This window comes from Manis pentadactyla, chromosome 12 (genome assembly GCF_030020395.1).
Source record: "Manis pentadactyla isolate mManPen7 chromosome 12, mManPen7.hap1, whole genome shotgun sequence".
In the NCBI taxonomy this organism is placed as follows: domain Eukaryota; kingdom Metazoa; phylum Chordata; class Mammalia; order Pholidota; family Manidae; genus Manis; species Manis pentadactyla.
In genome coordinates, this window is record NC_080030.1 from 49,979,986 (window position 1) to 49,998,478 (window position 18,493).

The following is an 18,493-nucleotide window of genomic DNA, read 5'->3' on the forward strand; positions in this document are numbered from 1 at the left end:
CCTATGGCCTGAAAAACTTTCTGCTGCTTTTTAGTTCTTCAGTGTAGATTTGCTAGTAATGAATTAATGTGCCTGAAAATGTCATTTATTTTATCTTCAGTTTTTGAAGGATAGCTTTGTTCTATATAGAATTCTGAGTTGACAAGAGTTTCTGCTTGTTTTTTGTTTTTCGTGAGGTCAGAGTTTCTGCTTGATTTTTGTTTTCGTTTCATTACCTTCTTGCCACCACTTTTTAAAATAATAAGAAGTCAACCATCCTTCAAAGCATTGTTACCTTGTATCTAATGTGTTGTTTCCCAAGACTACTATTTCAAGATTGTTATCTTCTGTCACTGAAATCCACTGGTTTAACTACGATGTTCTCAGGTATGGTTTTAAGTAAAATAAATACACTGAGTTTCTTGGATCTGCAACTGTTTTTCACCCAATTTAGAAAGTCTATGGTCATTATTTCTTCAAGTATCTTTCTTTTTGCACTTTCTTTATATATTTTTTGGAACTCCAACTGCACATGTTAGACCTCCAAATATAGTACTAATAATACACAATGCCTAGCTTTTTCTGAATAAATTCATCTTAAGTAAACATACAAGTTGAGCAGTTTAGGATTGTTTCCATTAAAATTTTCATGTATTTGCTGATGTCCTCTCTAAGTATAGCACACTACAACATTATCCATCAACAAATAAAAGCTAATATTTTAAAATATTTACTTTATGCTAGGTACTTTACTAAAGGCATTACATGCATTTTCTCATTTGAAATCCAGGGTTAAATATGTATTATAATTTTCTCATCTTACAGATGTGGGAACAAGCTTATGTTAAGTCATATAACATACCCAAAGTCACACAGTTTAAGTGGTATATGGAATTTTGAGGCCAATGCCTGGAGTATTCTGAACCACATTATCCTAACACTGCATGCAAAAATACACCATTCATTTACAATTAATTGGGTATTAGGTGCAAGTCACTCATCTTAGCAACTATTATACAGAAGTGAATATAAGATACATGGAATTTCTACTTTAGTAAGAGACAGTACTATCCTCAAACTTTTCCATTTATTATTATAATTGCTAAGAATGAGACCTTCAGTGTACAGTGAGATCATGAAAACCTGAGGCATGGTGTATATACAGGAACACATGCTTTTGTAATTAAATGAATTTCTCCCCCTCTACCATGGTTTTCTAAGCTAGTGATAAAAATGTTGCTTAATCCAGACCCCTCCAGCGAAATTGGATACCTTAAACAGACTACCTCCTTGGTAGCATCTATTCATGTACACAATCATTCCGGGAATGTTACAGCTGTGTTTCTGAGTAGGGAGAGTCCCACACTTGGCTACAAACAGGATTCCCTGGGGGCTTCCATAGAGGGATCTAGATCAATACCAATCAAAATGTGTCCCAGAATCAGTGCTGTCTGCAAACTGCTTACCAGTTTGAGAAAACAGTACAGAAACTGGGAGTATTTAGGAAACTTACAGCAAATTGTATTTTGTATGTCTTAAGTTTCATTTTTCTGGTAATTCAGTTATTATTTATATTTCACAAAACAGTCAGTCTCCAACAGAACATAAATTTAAAAAAAGCTGGACCTTTATCACAGAGTTTGAGAATACTGTTCTGAGCAATATTATCTGGGGACAAGGTACTTAGATTTTTCTGACTCTCAGTTTCCTCACTGTAATTCAGAGTTGCGAAAGATGAAACAGATACATCTAAAGTCTGTAAACACAGTGCCAGGCAAATAGTAGGAATGTATTCCTTTCCTATATTTTATCTTTACTACACTATATATCACCATAGCTATTTTGCTTCTCTTTTCAAGTTAGAAATACAAGCTCAGTGAGGGCAGGAAAACATACCATATTCATTTGATTCCCCCAAGTTTGCAGAAACTCAATAGGTAATAACAGTAATATCTTTTACCTGCAATTTTCACATTCTTCCTAAATTAGCAGTATTAAATTAAACCTAAACCAAAGACTATGAAAGAAAAAAGGCAAAATGACATCTGCTCCTTAAACATTGTTAGGTGAAATAAATCTAAAATAAAAGGAAGTCTATCAATGATATTGGCCATAAGTAGATTACACAAGATGCTATGGTTAGAACTTAAAATATGTTTTGAACATCCCTTGCTTTAAAAATACAAATTAATAATTTTAATGTATACTTTTGTGATTCTAAAAATACTTTTGTGACCTAAAAATGGGACACTGAGTCCCACACAGTTATAGGAATCCTGTTAAGTTTACGTAACAATTAATTCAATCAAATAAACGAGATGGAATTATGTAAGACACAGTTAAAAGAGCTAAACATATTACTAAAAACTTAGGAGAGTTGAGAAACACAGTAACAATGGGTAAAATATTTTTAAAAAACATTTCAAGACTAGAGAAAATATGAACTTTACTTTTGTGCACCTATGATAAATGATATGAAATTGAAAGAAAAAAATATTAGAAAACAGACCAAGAAAAATACTGTTAATAAATCAGATCTATTTCATTTTAGAAATATGAAAGAAGTTCTGTGTAAACAGGGCTGAATATTACCTCCATCTACAAAGAGAAAAATAAAAAGCTAAACTCTAGCAACTTCTGAAATATCAACTATTGGCCACTGCATTTATGCTGAGACTTTACTGTGTGCAAATTTACATTTAATCCTAAAGAAGAATAAAGACTAGAATGAGACAAAAGTTTCCCTTTTCAAGGACTTGCAGTATAATTTATTCCAAAATATAATATATAAAACTTAAGTCAATACAATTATAGTGTAATATTCATACAGTTAAGACTGAAGGTGGAAGAGTTGTAAGAATAGAGAAATTCACACAAGGTCTAGAATAATGTAGCTCAAACTCAAAGAGAAGGTACAGACTTAAGCAAAGTAGGCCCAAAACACAAGGTTCCCAGTGATGGAAGCTGGGAGGGTGGTTAAGCAGACTGGTATGACAAACATAAAATGGGCTCGGTAAGCAGTACCACATGTAGGAGCCTGGACTTGCAAAGCCAGGAAAAGAGAAGTCCCCATTAGGTTCTTCAATAAAACAATGACGGAGGAAAATAGGCTGCAGGGAAACAGAGCCCAAAATAGGAAAATAAATTAATTAGGTAAATTGCAGTTATGTACCTTGTGAACTAGTGGCCTTTTTAAAAGGCTGGAATGTCAAATCAAAAAATTTTTAATTAGAATTTCAAAATCTTTACACATACAAATGTCACAGAGAAGGTCCCTCGTGTTCACTCACTCGCACACAGACTCCCCCCATACTGCTGTACTAGCTTTCTTCTCCCTTCTTCCTAAAAGAAATTTGCTCGTTGTTATCATAATTTTTAGTGATTGTGATTTTCACTATCATTTATACAACTTAGTCAATTTATTTTTCACAACTTCTTTTGCAGCATGTAATCTAAAACAATTTTGCTTCTCTCCTCCTATTCTTCTTACGTCTGTTTTTTTATCTTTGTTTTTTATTCTCCTTCTCCTATCACTTCTCATGTGCTTGCATTATATCGTCATAGACTGGTAGAGCTGCAAAGATCCTCAGAGATCTGCTCATCCAGACTTTCGATTTTACAGAAAGAAAACCAAGACCAGAGAGGTAAAATGACTTCCTTATTTGGAGTTCAGTGCGGTTAGGTGCTGACAAACACTCTTTTTTCTTTTTAGAATAAATTTTCAGAGCTGATAGGGGAAAAACATAACATTAAAAATTTTTTTAAAAATTGTAACTTAAAAACAAAAAACAGAAAACTTAAAAATCAGTACATCTTGATTATAAAGATACAATTAAAAAATAATTTAAAAATACACAAAAATTACAAGACAACTATAATGTTTTGCTACATTTTCTGTTGTTAATGTAGGCTTTAGTATTTCTAATACAACATTCTTTGAGAAGCAAGGGAAACAACTATTTTTCAAGAAAGTTTCAGATTTGTTAAAAAGCTATAGAATCTTAGGTAGTTAAATAACATGACAACATTTCCTTTATAAAGAAAAAATGAAGTTACAGAGCATCCTAAAATATACCTAATGGAGTACATATCAAAAAAAAAAATCTGCCTACCTGAAATCTTTAAACTCATTCTTTTCCCACCTTTTCCTATCTTTGTCCCTGCTAGTGTTTTCAAAGTACAGGAATAAACTACAGTGGAAGTGGAAAGAAGTGAGTGAGTTAAAACTGCTGAATGCTCTGAGTAACCAGTTTATATCCATGGTTTTTGAAACATGTCTTTTTAATAGTTATTTTAAGAAAGAAATGTTATAATAGTTTGTCTTATTTTAGCCATATAGTGCTTAAATCACAAGTAAATAAACACAAGTCTTAGGTTTTCTCGTAACGAGGACTTACGAGAGAGAGTCAATGCCGATTATTACTTTCTTTGTCTGTATTGATAAGAGCTAGTGAAGTCACACACAGCTAGAATGGATTCCTCCCCATTCTACTCCAGCGGAGCATTATTTGCAATTATTTGGCATGATTTTGAAAATCTAGATCTCAGTAGTAACAATGAAGATGCCATTTCTAGAAACAGAAAATGATGTAAAAAAAACAATATTAAAAGAGAGAGAATTTGAAATCAGGCTGAATAAACTGGTTGGCCTGGGGGTTATGTTAATGGCATACAGTCTTACCAGTATTTTACTTTATTGTTGGCTGACTTTATATATTTAGTCAATCTCAGTTATGGCTGAAATCAGTTCAGTAGCCATATGTGTATAAGATCACTATATAATAATGAACATGAGAAACATCAGTATTGTGTGTGAAGCAATTTATAAATTTTATTTATATACACAACTTTTACTGATGTACAATCTTTGCACATTATAACATATGTAAGTCAGTGAAAACTTACACATAATTACAGTGTGTATTACATACAATTACACACATTAAATGTGTATATACTCATTTTCTTATTTAAATATGCAGGATTTACATGAAGGGCCAAAGATGAACCTCAGCCCAATCAAGTAACTACAGGGGCTTCCTTTTCATACTAGACTTAGAATACCTAATGTCTTTTCTCTGCATCATTTCAGATCTATTTCGGTACCTGGGGCCTTTAACCATTTCCTACTTCAGTCTAGTGCTGTGCAAAGCAGGAGAGCTTAGGTAGCAAGTTGAGTGGTGAGACGGAAAGAAGAGTGCCCACATTTTGGAAGCATGTCCCTTTCATGCTACATATATTCCTTACTATCCTCGGTCTCTAAACAAATCTCCCCCAACACCTTTTAAAACCTTCTCATTGGCCCCATTTCCCTGCCCTGGCTACCATGTTCAGATAACTAACGAAGCAATTCTTTGTTATGGTTACCCAAATGGAAACCTAGATATTTCTTCTGAAATGCAGATGAATCATATACTAATTATGTATGGAGGTATTTACATGTATGTCCCTTACGTTAAACAAAAAAACCCTGCATTATTCATGTTAGATTTCTGGGTATTTTGTTCTTTTACCTACGTGTTATCACTTTTCTTATTATCTGGGTTCCCATTGCTGGCAGCTGCAACTTCAAAGTACTGTGTGCTTGCCCCTGAGGTATGTGGGCGACAGCGGCTTAGGAAAGGAGGAGGACAGGCAAGGACAGCCCTCTCAGAAGTATTCTGCAAACTGGAATGCCACTTTGTCTTATCGTGATCTTCTCCTGTGATATCTTGAATTTCTGTTCACTTTTAGTGACTGTTTCTTTATTTTCTTCCTCCCGCATCTTAATAATAGGTGTTCACCAGGATATTTACTTGGCAATCCTCTCTCTTTCAAAACTATCCTTTTACCTGAGGGTTTGTTTAATCTCCTAACTTGAAGAGTCACCTCTATTTTGTGGATTTCTTGTCTATTTATTTCCAAGAATCCTGTGGTGATTTATTTTTGGATGCCATACCTGCATCTCAAATTTAAAAATCTAAGTCTGGACATTACTTTTCCTCAAATCGAAAACGACTGGCAGTTCTTCCTTACGCATCATTCTACAGTTGCGTATTAGGCAAAGCATGTCATCGCTCAAAATCCCACTGACTGAAGATTCTCGTCTTCTGTCATCTGTCTGACTTGGCTTATGACTTACTTTTCTAATCTGAAGTCTCACTATTCTCCTTCACCCAGCTGGTTCTCTCCACCCTAGTAAACTATCTAAAGCCTTCCAAAATGTCATGTTAAAATCTCCTATGTATCCTCAAGTATCTAGCATAGTGCCCCCAAATAGTAAAAAAGAAGGAAAGACACCCAGATCAGTAATAACGAGGGATGGGAGTAGAAAGGGAGCTAAATATAGTGGATCCATAGGGCCCTCAGAATACAAAAAAGTGCCACCCACTGAGCAGCATTTCAGGCTTTCACACTCATGGTCTGTTTTCCCTTTTACTACTTACTCAAGAAAACCAAAGACTTGACAGCACTTGCTCTCAATGGGTATTTCCCCAGACCCAAAAGGTGTTTTGGAAATAGCTGGAGGAGGTTTCTCGTTATTTGAATGACTGGGGGATGCTGCGAGTTAAGGGCCAGAGCTACTTGATATTTTTGAAATAAAAGGGACTGTCACAATAAAAAACTGCCCCTCCTCTGGCCCCATTTTGAAATGTCTTGCACCATCTCTGCCAACACAAAAATCCAGCTTATAATCATCGATACTAGAGCATTAACTTCATTCATATACAACCATGAAGAATTTTTTCCACAGTTTTGATATGTTTTATAAAATATATCTCCACAGATAGACTGTACTATATTTTGTCTGGAACTTTACTCTGAGTTGCTCATCATTTTGGAAAAAAATCATAGCACAAAAAAGAGTCCTTCACAGATTTCAAATCACTACTATAACATGCCTCTGTCAGTCTTATTTGTAGCTCTTTGTTTCTCATCCCTTTTCTATGTTAACATCTTCCCTCTTAGAAAACAAATTTTCCATGCCAATGGTAAAGACTGCTATATTGTAAACAACACTGAACTGATGGCAGTTAAGTTTGCCACTTAGCTTCAGTTTGCTCATGTATAAAATGCATGTGCTTTACTTTTACTTATCTTGGTGGTTATGAGAAACAAGTTGATAAAATGGATATGAAGTATCTCTTAAAATATCAAGTTCCATATGTACTTTACAATAGAAACAAATGACAAACAATATTTCTGACTACAAATGAAATAGGAAAAGAGAGTCCTAAAAAGCCTCTGCCTCGTGTATGCTTACCAAATCAATCTACAGAAATTTCATAGCATATAGGACTAGTAATATTTAAACCCCTGATAAAATCAAACTCTAAGACCTGTGCTGTCCGATAAGGTAGGCATGCATTTGCTAAAGTGCAAAACATACAATGGATTTAAAGAACTTACTACAAAAAATAAACTATTGAAAGTAATTTCATCTTTTATTTTTAGTTTTTAAAATATGGCTAGTAGAAAATTTTAAATTACATTTTTTGCTCATAGCATATTTCTGATGGGTACTCTGCTCTAAAGAAACAATGCAATAATAAAACCAGTAACAGCAACAATACTGATTGTCAGCTAATAAGACAATAAAAAAGGTACACTCACTTCATCGGTGAGTTCTCCAAACACTGTTATGACATCTATTAAAAGACTTGCAGTATAGAAGGACTTGATCATGTTTCTGGAAAAGAAAAGAGAGCTGGTCTAGTTTAAATGATGAACATTAAGATGTAGAATTAGCATTAAGATAATGTAGCATTCATGGAGCATTAAAAAAACTTCAGTGTTTATAAAAGCACTTTGCAATTAATGTTTTAAATAAGATCAGATCTCAAGAACAAAATAGAGCTCCATTTATAATGCTATTAGGAGAAAATAACACTCTGATTACAAGTAAATATGCTACTGCAAGGTTTTATAGTATGCTTTTGATTTTAGAAAATGTAATTACCGTATTATCTGAATCCCTATCAAGCCATGTACATTCCTTTGCATTGAAATATTACTGCAATAATAACAAATCATTTGAATTGGTGGGAGTGGGAATTTAAGAAATAAATTTCATTGAACTAGGCTATTTTTGGCTAAAATCAACTCTAAGATTTTACTAAATGTTAAAAAATTGCTAGTTAGTGTATTTACAGAGAAAATGAATGTACCCTGGGTGTTCCTCTTTCAGCCATTTCTCTATAAAGACAGGAACACTCTTATAACCCAAAATCATTCTGAGATTCCACAAGTAATTAATAAAAAAATCTAAATCACTCATCAGGAAGTCTGAAAGTATTTAATTGAAAACTGTAATTCTAGTTAAATAGTAATTAAACTTTACAGTTTTGTTTTCCTCTTTTTTACGTACTTGTGAAATTGTCCAGCACGATCTTCATTATCTGCATACAAAAACATTTTCAAAGCATAATTCTCCAAATAGGCAGAACCAACTATTTCTTGAGTAATAGCTTCATTATCACCCAACTGTTTCTTAAGCTAAAATAGAGAAAGATACAAAGCTTATGATTTTGGACTCACAGAAGAGTATGCTTACAGACAAATAATCCTAATAATCATTTTAAGTAAACTATTTTACATTCATTCCAGTAAAAGATGTATAAATGAAATGCTGCAAATGAAAATTGCTCTTCATTAGCTCAAGGTATTTGAAACAAAATCCAATGTCTACAAAATCTTGAAGAAACATACTCATGATAACCTGAAAGTATAATTTAGTTCTAAAAATCAAAATAACCAAGAATAAAATGATAATGCATCCAATTATCTATGTAAAGCATCAAACCAGTATTTCAAAATAATGTGTTGTGAATTTATTACCAGATATCCTAAAAACAGAATTAGGAAAATCTTTCTTAGTCATATATAATATAAATTTTAATTCATGCCTATTTCAACTTCTTTTATTAAATATAAAAAATGACTAGAAGGATCTTTACATACTAAAGAGTATCTCTCAGAGCACAGTGTAAAAAAAAAAGATCTCATTCTAAATAAGGTGTAATTTTAAACTTAAAATTATGTAAGTTTTTAAAATTAGGCAAATATACACTTCAAATCAACACACCTTACAACTGTGTTAATTTACAGTCAGTACATCCCTTTCCCTACACATAAAGTTTTTTAAAAACAACAAATTAAGTTCCTACATTCTACTCAGACTGTCATATTCTTATAAAATGACCTTGTGGACTATTATATCTAAGCACCATACTACTGTTTAAAAATGGCTTTTTTCAAAGACATTAGAATGTAAAAAATTAAATTTAAAAAGGCCTCAGGATTTTTCATAAAACCAGCAAAGTACATATTCTCATAATTATAACAGACTAATTTAAGGTCTAGAAGAGATTTAATATTGAAATTTAAAGATACTAAATGACTAGGCTGTCCTAAACAAAAACAGAAAAAAGCATCACATATAACACCAGTTCACTGTATCCAATCTATAAAATGATGTAACTCTAGATTAAATTCTAGAGGTGGATTTAATTTCAGAAAAATTTGGTGGGAGTATGTTACTTCTTCTCATCTTCAATGCAAAACATCTGGAAGTAAAACCACAATACAAAATTTTCCTAATGTAATATAAACATAGCACAGGCAGACGTGCTTTCATCATGGAATAAACTTATTCTACCTGTTATTTAATTTAAATGAACCCCTGATGAATCCCCTTATAAATGTGATTTTACACTTTGCTCATTATAAAGAACTGTTTTATCTATAAGCTATTATTTTAGCTATTGTTGTCCTATTGTAAAAATAAAGAGATATATTCTACATAAAATGTCTGTTAGAGAATGGGATTTTATAAATGTATTGCTATGTGTGAGATAAACTCTTCCTCCTACCCTGTAACCCCATCCTCCAAAAAACAGATTACTCAAATTTTTCCTGCATTCTTAGAAGTAGTGTTAGAAAAGGAAGGCCAGACAGACTCCAAGGGCAGCTGAATTCCCATCACCGGTGCCACCAGGCCCACCCTGGGTGGTTTATAATAGCAGGTGACAGAGGCTCTGGGTCACAAAACCGGACAACCATACCAAGTTAGAGAAAACAATATTGCCCATGTCTGTTTAATTTAACTAAGCTTCAATCTGAATAACTTTCAATACTTATAAGAGCTCTGGGCTAATTAGTATAAATGTTTTGATTTTTAATGTCTAAATTTTGTTATCTAAACAAAATAATACAACTGAGCGAATAAATATTTAGGTTTCTAATTCTCTTGGGCAGGTCACATACATAAAAAAGCAAATAAAAACTAAACCACAGCTATTAATATAACAGCCTGGGAGGAGATGGATTAATGAGGACAGGCCTTGACATGTTAAAAGGGAAACCAGGATGGCTGGACACGTGTAGTACAGAGTGAAGCCCAGGTTACTACGTGAGATTACTATGCCAGTACTGCCTTCTTGATGCACTGACACCCAATCCAATCTACTCAATTTTCCTTGGATTGGAGCCTCTACATAATGTGTGAAGTTATATCATGGTTCAAGGTGATTCATTAGTTACCTACTAAATTTCTGCTAGCAGAGGAGAGCTCCTGAACCATAAGAGAATCTTGTCATGGGACTATGAGAAGGACAAAGAGGCTACAGGCAACTGATATCATTTTCTTGATTGTTCCCTTCATTAAATAAGTGACCCGTTTTGTTACTGTAAGAGCTATTTAAGAATTTCCCAGTTGGAAATTGTGACTGCAGAAGGAAAGGTTAGAAAGGTTCTGTCACTTATGAAAGGGTGACTCAATGGCCATCTACAATAATATAAAACAAGACATAGTGGTATATGTGAAGATATTTAAATCTACTTTAATTTATCCTTATGATTCTCTTGGCAGAATGATGACAGTAAAAAAAAAATTGTTTCTAATTTTCCCCCAGCTATAATGACATTGTTCATTGCTATGAAGGGGAAGAACTAAAACGACAATGCACACATACATATGAAATAAAATGACATTTTAAACATTAACCAGAAAATAAATTAACAGTGGTTAACTTACAGCTTCTAACTGATCCATTAGCTTTGATAAAAATTTACGACATTCAGGAGTTTTACTATCAATCTTCATTCCAGTTTGCATTGCATATAAACGACCTATAAAGAAAAGAAAAATAAGGTGATTTGAACAATTTCATTTCTCAACACCCTTTTCCATGACTGAATGTTTAAGATGTTTTCCTACTAAATAATTTAAAATTTAAGTGAATTTGAGCGATTTTATTTACCAATGAAAGAATGAAAATGTTATCCAAAGAGATTCATGCTGATGATAACAAATTTTTACCAAGTAAGGCTTTCTTTTTTGGCACTATGTTAGAAAAAAACAACAAAAAAACAGGACTAGGTCCAAAGTTGCCAAAGGGACCTGCAATTTAATTGGAAAGTCAGGGCATTCATCAAAACAACCACATGTGCAAGAATATTTACCAAGTGTCAGATAAGTGATACTGATAAAGTATATAATATGTGCTGGGAAAGTGGACAATGGGACCTGAGCTGAGGCTAACAAGGAGAACCATTTTAGTCAATTTACATACACAAATAATAAATGTACCCTCTCTTAAAAAAAAAAGTTCTAATAGAAACACTGAAGATGAAGCTAAAGTTAAAGACCTCTGACACTGCAATCCTATGAGCTTTTTCAGTGATATGAGCTGTTCCACTGGTGTGTACAAAGACTGCCTGTAATTTGTCTCATATTAAACAATGTTTCTGAAGATCTGTATTAGCATTAAGTGCTCCACTTTATGGACAAATCGTTCTAGCTCTAGTACATTTAGGTAGTTCCGAGATTTTCATTATTAGAAATCATGGGCTGCCATACCTTCTTGCAAATACATTTAAGAGTTAGTTCCCTGAGGTACAAAGAAGTAGAATTCCTGGGTCAGAGTATGTGTACCTTTTTCACTTTGAAAGCTACTCTTAGACTGTCTTCCCAAACAGCTTACCAATATGCAGCTGTATGTACACCATATGCAAGCACCCATTTTCCCCAAACTTACAAAAATTGATATTGCTAAACTTCCTATCAATCTCAGGACTTTTAAGTGGTATCTCCTTGATCTTGCATTTTCACTAAAAAAAGCATTCGATATTTACAGGATAGCTGTATATCCTCCTTTATGATTTAGGAATAGCTATCAAAAGAAAAGATAAACATTTGCCAAGTTTTCTATTGGGTTGTTCGCTTTTTAACAAATTGCCTTGCAGCAGATCTTTGTACAATATTAAGGAGAGAAGATTATGCTCCCCACCTCCCCCGCCAAAAAACCCCAGAATCTTGTATTAGCACTTTCCCTACTTTTCTTGTCAGCACATAATCATCTTACGATTATTTTTCTCTCTCTATTCCAAATTGAATTTAAACTCCATGATGATGTCAATTTTAGTGTACTTGGTTTGCTGGTGTATCCTTGGCATCTAGAATAGTGCTTGGCCTTCGATAAACATTTTCTGAATAGATAAATACATGAATGAAAGAACAGCTCATTCTGCCCAACTGATTTAAATGCCACTTTTATCATTCATTATCATATATTAAGTTTCCATGGGATAAAAGGGCCCAGTTCTGTATTACATTGTCTCTCTTGCTTTGTCAGTACTGGTCTATTGCTGCTTAATTTACTAGAGCTTTATAACATGGCCTGTATCTGTTAGTTACTCCCAGGATTTCTAATTCAATTATGTCTAACCCATCATATCTTTAAAAAAAATGTATTAATATACACATAACACATAGTTATTTATTCTGTGTATATTTTTAATTTTAATAGCTTTATCTGAAAAATGACATTTTTAATGCTTAGACTTTTAGGGCTACCTCATGTTCCATGGATTGTAACTTAATTTATTAATGTATTTATTTCCATATATTAAATTAAAGGGTTTAATCCATCTAGGTATTAGCAAGAGAAAAAAAATGGAGCTCCAAAAACACTGCGCAGACTTACACTGCCACACAGTGTAAAAAGCATGGTGCTTTCATTTTTACTGCATACTTACCAGCACTGGGTATCACTTTTACTAAAAAAAAAATTTCAGCTTAATAAGTAAAAAAAAGCACTTATTTTAACTATCCACTATGTTGATCATCAATGGGTCCAAAATTCTCTTTTCTTCTCTCTTTTAACCAGCCATATTTCTTTGCAACACACCCAGGGCCTTTCTAATTTGTCTTTTAGGTTCTAACCACCTCCACAACTACCTCCCAAAAGTCTTCAAAAGCATAGTTGAACACCCTCTCCTTTTTAAACGAATCATATCTCTTTTGAGCAGTTCAAGCTCTGTGTCTGTTTCAGGCAGCTCTTTTTTACTTATAACTGTGATTAAACTCCCCAACTCTTCCTCTCTTGGCAGTTATTCAGATCTTTCCTTCTAGCAATTTTGTTGTATTTCTTTTGTTAAAATGCATTACATGAGCTCTTTGGAAAATAAACACATAGGCTGCAAACATAATGATGTCTTTCAATTTTCGATTTTTGTTTTAAAACAGAGGCTTAAAATATTTATGTACTTAAAGCTACTATTTGCATTTTTCCCCCCCTATTGATTCTAAGCTTGAAAAGTTCTTTTATCTTCAAGGGACTTGACTTTCAATTATATGTTCTTTCAAGTTTTTTCTATGGTTTTTCTAATTTAACTCTTTAACTTGCATTTCCCCCACCTTCACCATACTGGCAACTATCTCAAATACAATCAATAAATAATTCTTCCTTTTTCTAATGATTTGCAGTTCCTTTAACATATTTTTACATTTTATGCTTTCTGATTATTTGATTTCAGTGAGAGCACAGATTAAACATTATCTTCTTACATGGAAATGTCTAAACTAATAATATGGCTTTACTTCCACCAAATTCAATCTATGTTTTACTGTATTACCAACATTTTCTGAAAAATTTTAGGTGTTCTTGCTCTTATTCTTTAGAGGAAGGCTTTTACTTGAGAGTAGGGATCAATTCCATTGGCCAGGTTTCTCATCTTTCCCCTAATAGAGTGCTCATTCTAAGCTATACTGAGGTTGAAGCCTTTGAGACTAATGATCCCAGGGATTGGCAAAATAACTGGCTAGGGTGCGGGGAAGAAAATATAGCATTTATATGGATATTTTTATCTCATTCTTTGTAAGTTTCTGTCTTTATCTTATATAATGCAGAAAATAGTTTTATAATAACACAGATAGTACAATACATAAATGTAATTTATAAATAATTTACATAATATATTGGAGATGGATAGGTGTTCAAAAGGTTAAGAATCACAGCTTACCGCATCCTCACTCCTCTCAATTATAAACTGTACCTTCTTGCCCCAACCTAGCCTATCTCTCTTCTGCACAGTCCCATTCCTTCTACCTTATCATAATCAGCACAATTCCCCACATCTCTTCAGATTTCTTTTCCCTCTTTATCTTAACTAAAACCTGGATGTCACTTAAGAAAGCACTTTATTTGCAGTCCTCTCAAGCAGTGATTTTAATTCTCTTGCATTCTTTCTATCTTGGGACTGGCAAGTATGGTTGGCTTTCTTTTGCATCCCACGCTACCTACAGTTGTCTGTTAATGTCTTCCAGACACTGTGCTACAGCTCATGCCACTCTCTTTCCCTTAATCTTGTTATGACGTATCTGCCCACAGACCTCAGAGTCCTTCCTTGTTCTTTCATCAATACCTGATGACTCTGTGGAACTGGCACACACTGGCACTAGTACTGCCAACATCACAACTTTCTTTTAGATGAGGAAGTAAATCCTTATTTTACTTTACATTGTTATTTTGGATTTTCTGCAGTAAGAAAGCAAGTCTAATTCTAATGCATACACAGTGCCAATACTCACCAACCCTCATGTCTTAATATTCATTCATACTCTCCCTTACATGCCAGTCATTCCATTATTAAATTACCATCTCAAACTGCTGTATGTCAAGCACCCACTCTAAACACAATTTCCTTTTCTTACAAGTTTAAACTATGCCTACATCAACAGACTTCCAGTTCACTGGTGTCTTCCTACTTCTTCATTATAATCAGTCCTTTCTTCTTTAACTTCCCTCTACAACCAGCTTTGACCTCTCCAATGTATTTTGCTAGAACTTTGTTGCCTTATCTTCTTCTACCCCTGAACTTTTTTATTACATCCTTCTGGCAAAAGCATACTCACATATAAACCCAACTATCCTCTCTCTCTCTATGCTTACATATAAGCAGCAGAGACCACAGATTATCATTATAAATATCATAATTATCAACCTCAAATGACTTTAACACTTGTCTTCCCAACCTCCCAAATGGCTATTCAAACATACCTCAATCTTCTTTAAAACAACCTCACCCAAACACACACACACAGATTTAAGACATTAATAATTCACTATCTAAATATACCATTGGCCAACATGATAATGTGAAGAAATAGAGTACTGACAATTTCATTTCCCTAGGAGGTCTTTCTCCTTATTTTCTTAATACTGTAGTGAATACAATATGAATCCTACTATGCATGGAGTGTAGTTAGCAACTTGGTAGACCAACTTTGGGGATCAATGGCTACCCAGCACAGGTAATAGCCTGGATTATGAAGAACTGAGGTTGATTCTCAAATTCACGCTGGCTTTAGTGGCAGCCATCTCAAGACCTCACCATTAAACAAACATGGAGCTAATTAATTCAGCACTTTCTTTTTACTTTGCAAAAGTGACTTATTCCTATGTAAAACGTATAATTCTCAGTTTCTAATTTGTTATTTTTACCTACTTCTGTTTCTTACAAATGAAACTTGAAATATAGTGTAATGACCACCTATATGCATTTGTTTCTTGGTTTACATCTGCATTTGGTCTTTGCAATTACAAGGGCATTATTATATAGTAATGCCTTTAACTGAAGCACTGGAGAGAATATCTCTGAATTAGAAAGATTTAGGAAAAATACTGACCCAGCTTTTACATTTTTTAATATCTTACGTAGTTTACATAATTCTGAAGTATAGAAAATGTATAAGATACATTTGTTAATATTAATAAAAGTGAAAAGACCTTAAATCTACTTACTAAACTTAATGAGTACACTAAAAGATCCTTTTACCATAGAAGGAAAAAGGATCACTTTCATATAGAGCTCTGTTCAAGACAAGAAATTCATTGTAGCAGCAGCAGTATGATGAAATTAATGTCTAACATGGAAAATTACCCAAGACAGAATAAATATGTAGCTAAAATCATCTATAAGAAAATATATTTGATTTATTTCATCAGGGAAATGTGTTTATTTTTATGAATAAATATTATCTGAAGATGAGTAATGAGGCACATTTGCAAGAGGATTAAATACTTTTCGACCTAACTTAATTTAATGGGAGGCATTTAGGACCCAAACATTTACTAATCCTGAAGGTATATGTAAATCAAAGTTCCATAAAATCTAAACATTAATATTCTAACACATCTTTGCTTATGCATGAAAAATATAAAAATATGAAATGCATGATATAAATACCCCAAAAAAGATATTAAAGCAATTGTGAAGAATGATCCTTTAACAGGTTAAATAAATGTTGCAGTCAAATAGGAATCATGATTTATATTATGCTTAAAAGCAAATTTCATTCCAATAAACAGAACTGAATATATTACTCTATTCATACTATATTATAAATACCTGCTATATGGTTGTATTATCTTTTGTGAGGGGCCTTCTGAGTCAAAGATTAAGGAGTATGAATGAATGACTACTAAAGAAAGTTATTTACTTTGCTCATTCCTTCTTTAGACAAATATTTTTGGAGCTCCTGTTATAATCCAGCTTTAAGAAAAAGTTAGCTATTCCCAATCCTACAAAAAGATTGTGCTCGTACACAGCAAACACTAAATGACGATTTGATCACTAAAATGAGACCAGATTCTAATTCTGGCCATGATAGAGTAACTAGACTTGACATCCCACCATGAGCAACAAAAATACTTGATAATGTATACAAAACAAGTTGTCCAACAATGGAAACAGATATAGAGGAAGACCAATGCACCTGGAGAAAGGAAACAAATGAGGAGACACCAAGGTCAGCCCAGTATTCTGTCTAGAGGCACATTCCAAACTAAGAAGTGGGAGGAGAGTCTTAGGTGGAGCACAGTCCTCTAGCTGAGCTGAGAAAACAGAGCAGAGTTCAGGGAACCTGAAGCCTTGTAGGCTGAGCAGAGAATTCTAAAGAGGAGGGAGCAAAGCAGGAAAGAAACCCAGAAATTTGCATAGGGGTAACCTTGAGGCTCAGCTGAATACCACCACGTGCATGTGTAGGGGAAAACTGCACAAGGCCAGACAAAGAATGAGTGGAAGCTGTAGCTGGACTGTCCCCAAAGCACACACAGGTCTGGGATGCATTCATTCTCCAAGCAACCAGAATGGAGAGTCCTAGATTCTTACCCAGGATATTCTATAGAGACCTCAAAAGGGATATGCTTTAGGATTAACCTGTCCCTAAAGCAAAGTCCACTACTTAGACATGCCCTCCAAAGCAAAAAACAAGCAAGATATGGCACAAAGGAATCAACTGAACTGCAAAAATTTAATTGTTGGTCAGATAAAATGCCTTCAAAGTAAAACCCTAAACTCTAGACATTCAAGAACTCAAAATATCCTGCAACCAATCAAAAATTAAACATGGCATTAGGCAGGGGAATGTGAACAGCCCAGTAAGATCAAACAATGACAAAGTAACAGAGATAGCAGACAATGACATTAAAATACTGGGAAACTACTGTGAAGTATTTAGTGGAAACCATGAATAAGATGAGGAGAGAAACAACATACATAAAGGAACACAAATGGAATTTCTGGAGATGAAAAATGTAGTATCTGAAAAGAAAATTTACTGGTAACATTAATAGTGGTTTATAGGCACCATAAAAGAAAAGGATAGTGAACTTCAGAATATAGTAATAGAAACTACTCAAAATAAAGCAGGAAGAAAAAGGACTGAAAAGGAAAACAAAACCAGAGTCTCAGCGAGGTGAAGGAAAACAACAGTGTTCTAACATATGTGTAATTGGATACCCCACCCCCTCAAAACGGGTGGGGAGGTGTGGCCAAAAAAGTGCTGAAGAAAAAAATAGACGGACAAATTAAAATTCTTTACCCAGCAAAAATATCTTTCAAAAATAAAGACAACAGAAGCTTGTTTCACAAAACAGCTGAAAGAATTCACTGGCAGGAAGCTTACAAAAAAATGATAAAGCTCTTCAACAGGAAAGAAAATGATACTGGATTTAAAATTTTTATTTCCTTACTTTATAACAACTATAAACAAAGGAAAGAAGGGGGAAAATAAAGTGAAGTTCTTGCCTTATATATGAGGTGCTATATGGCAGCAGAATGTGATAAATTATTGTAAATGCTAGGGCAAGCACTAAGAATAAATAAAACAAAGAGGAGTATCTATAAGCCCATGGTAGAGGTACAATGGAATCCAAAGTGCTTCCAAAGACAATCACTGAGGTTAAGAAAC

At 33.7% G+C, this 18,493-nt stretch overlaps 1 protein-coding gene across 1 annotated transcript in view; it reads right to left on the minus strand.

The window, feature by feature from the left end:
* VTA1 (vesicle trafficking 1) overlaps positions 1-18,493 on the minus strand; it is a 77,474-nt gene that overhangs the window by 48,636 nt on the left and 10,345 nt on the right. Inside the window, exons 2-4 of the mRNA XM_036879166.2 lie at positions 10,994-11,088; positions 8,327-8,454; positions 7,573-7,648 (exon numbers count right to left, since the gene is read on the minus strand). Of these exons, the coding sequence (XP_036735061.1) occupies positions 7,573-7,648; positions 8,327-8,454; positions 10,994-11,088 (299 nt within the window). The remainder of the gene's footprint in view (positions 1-7,572; positions 7,649-8,326; positions 8,455-10,993; positions 11,089-18,493) is intronic.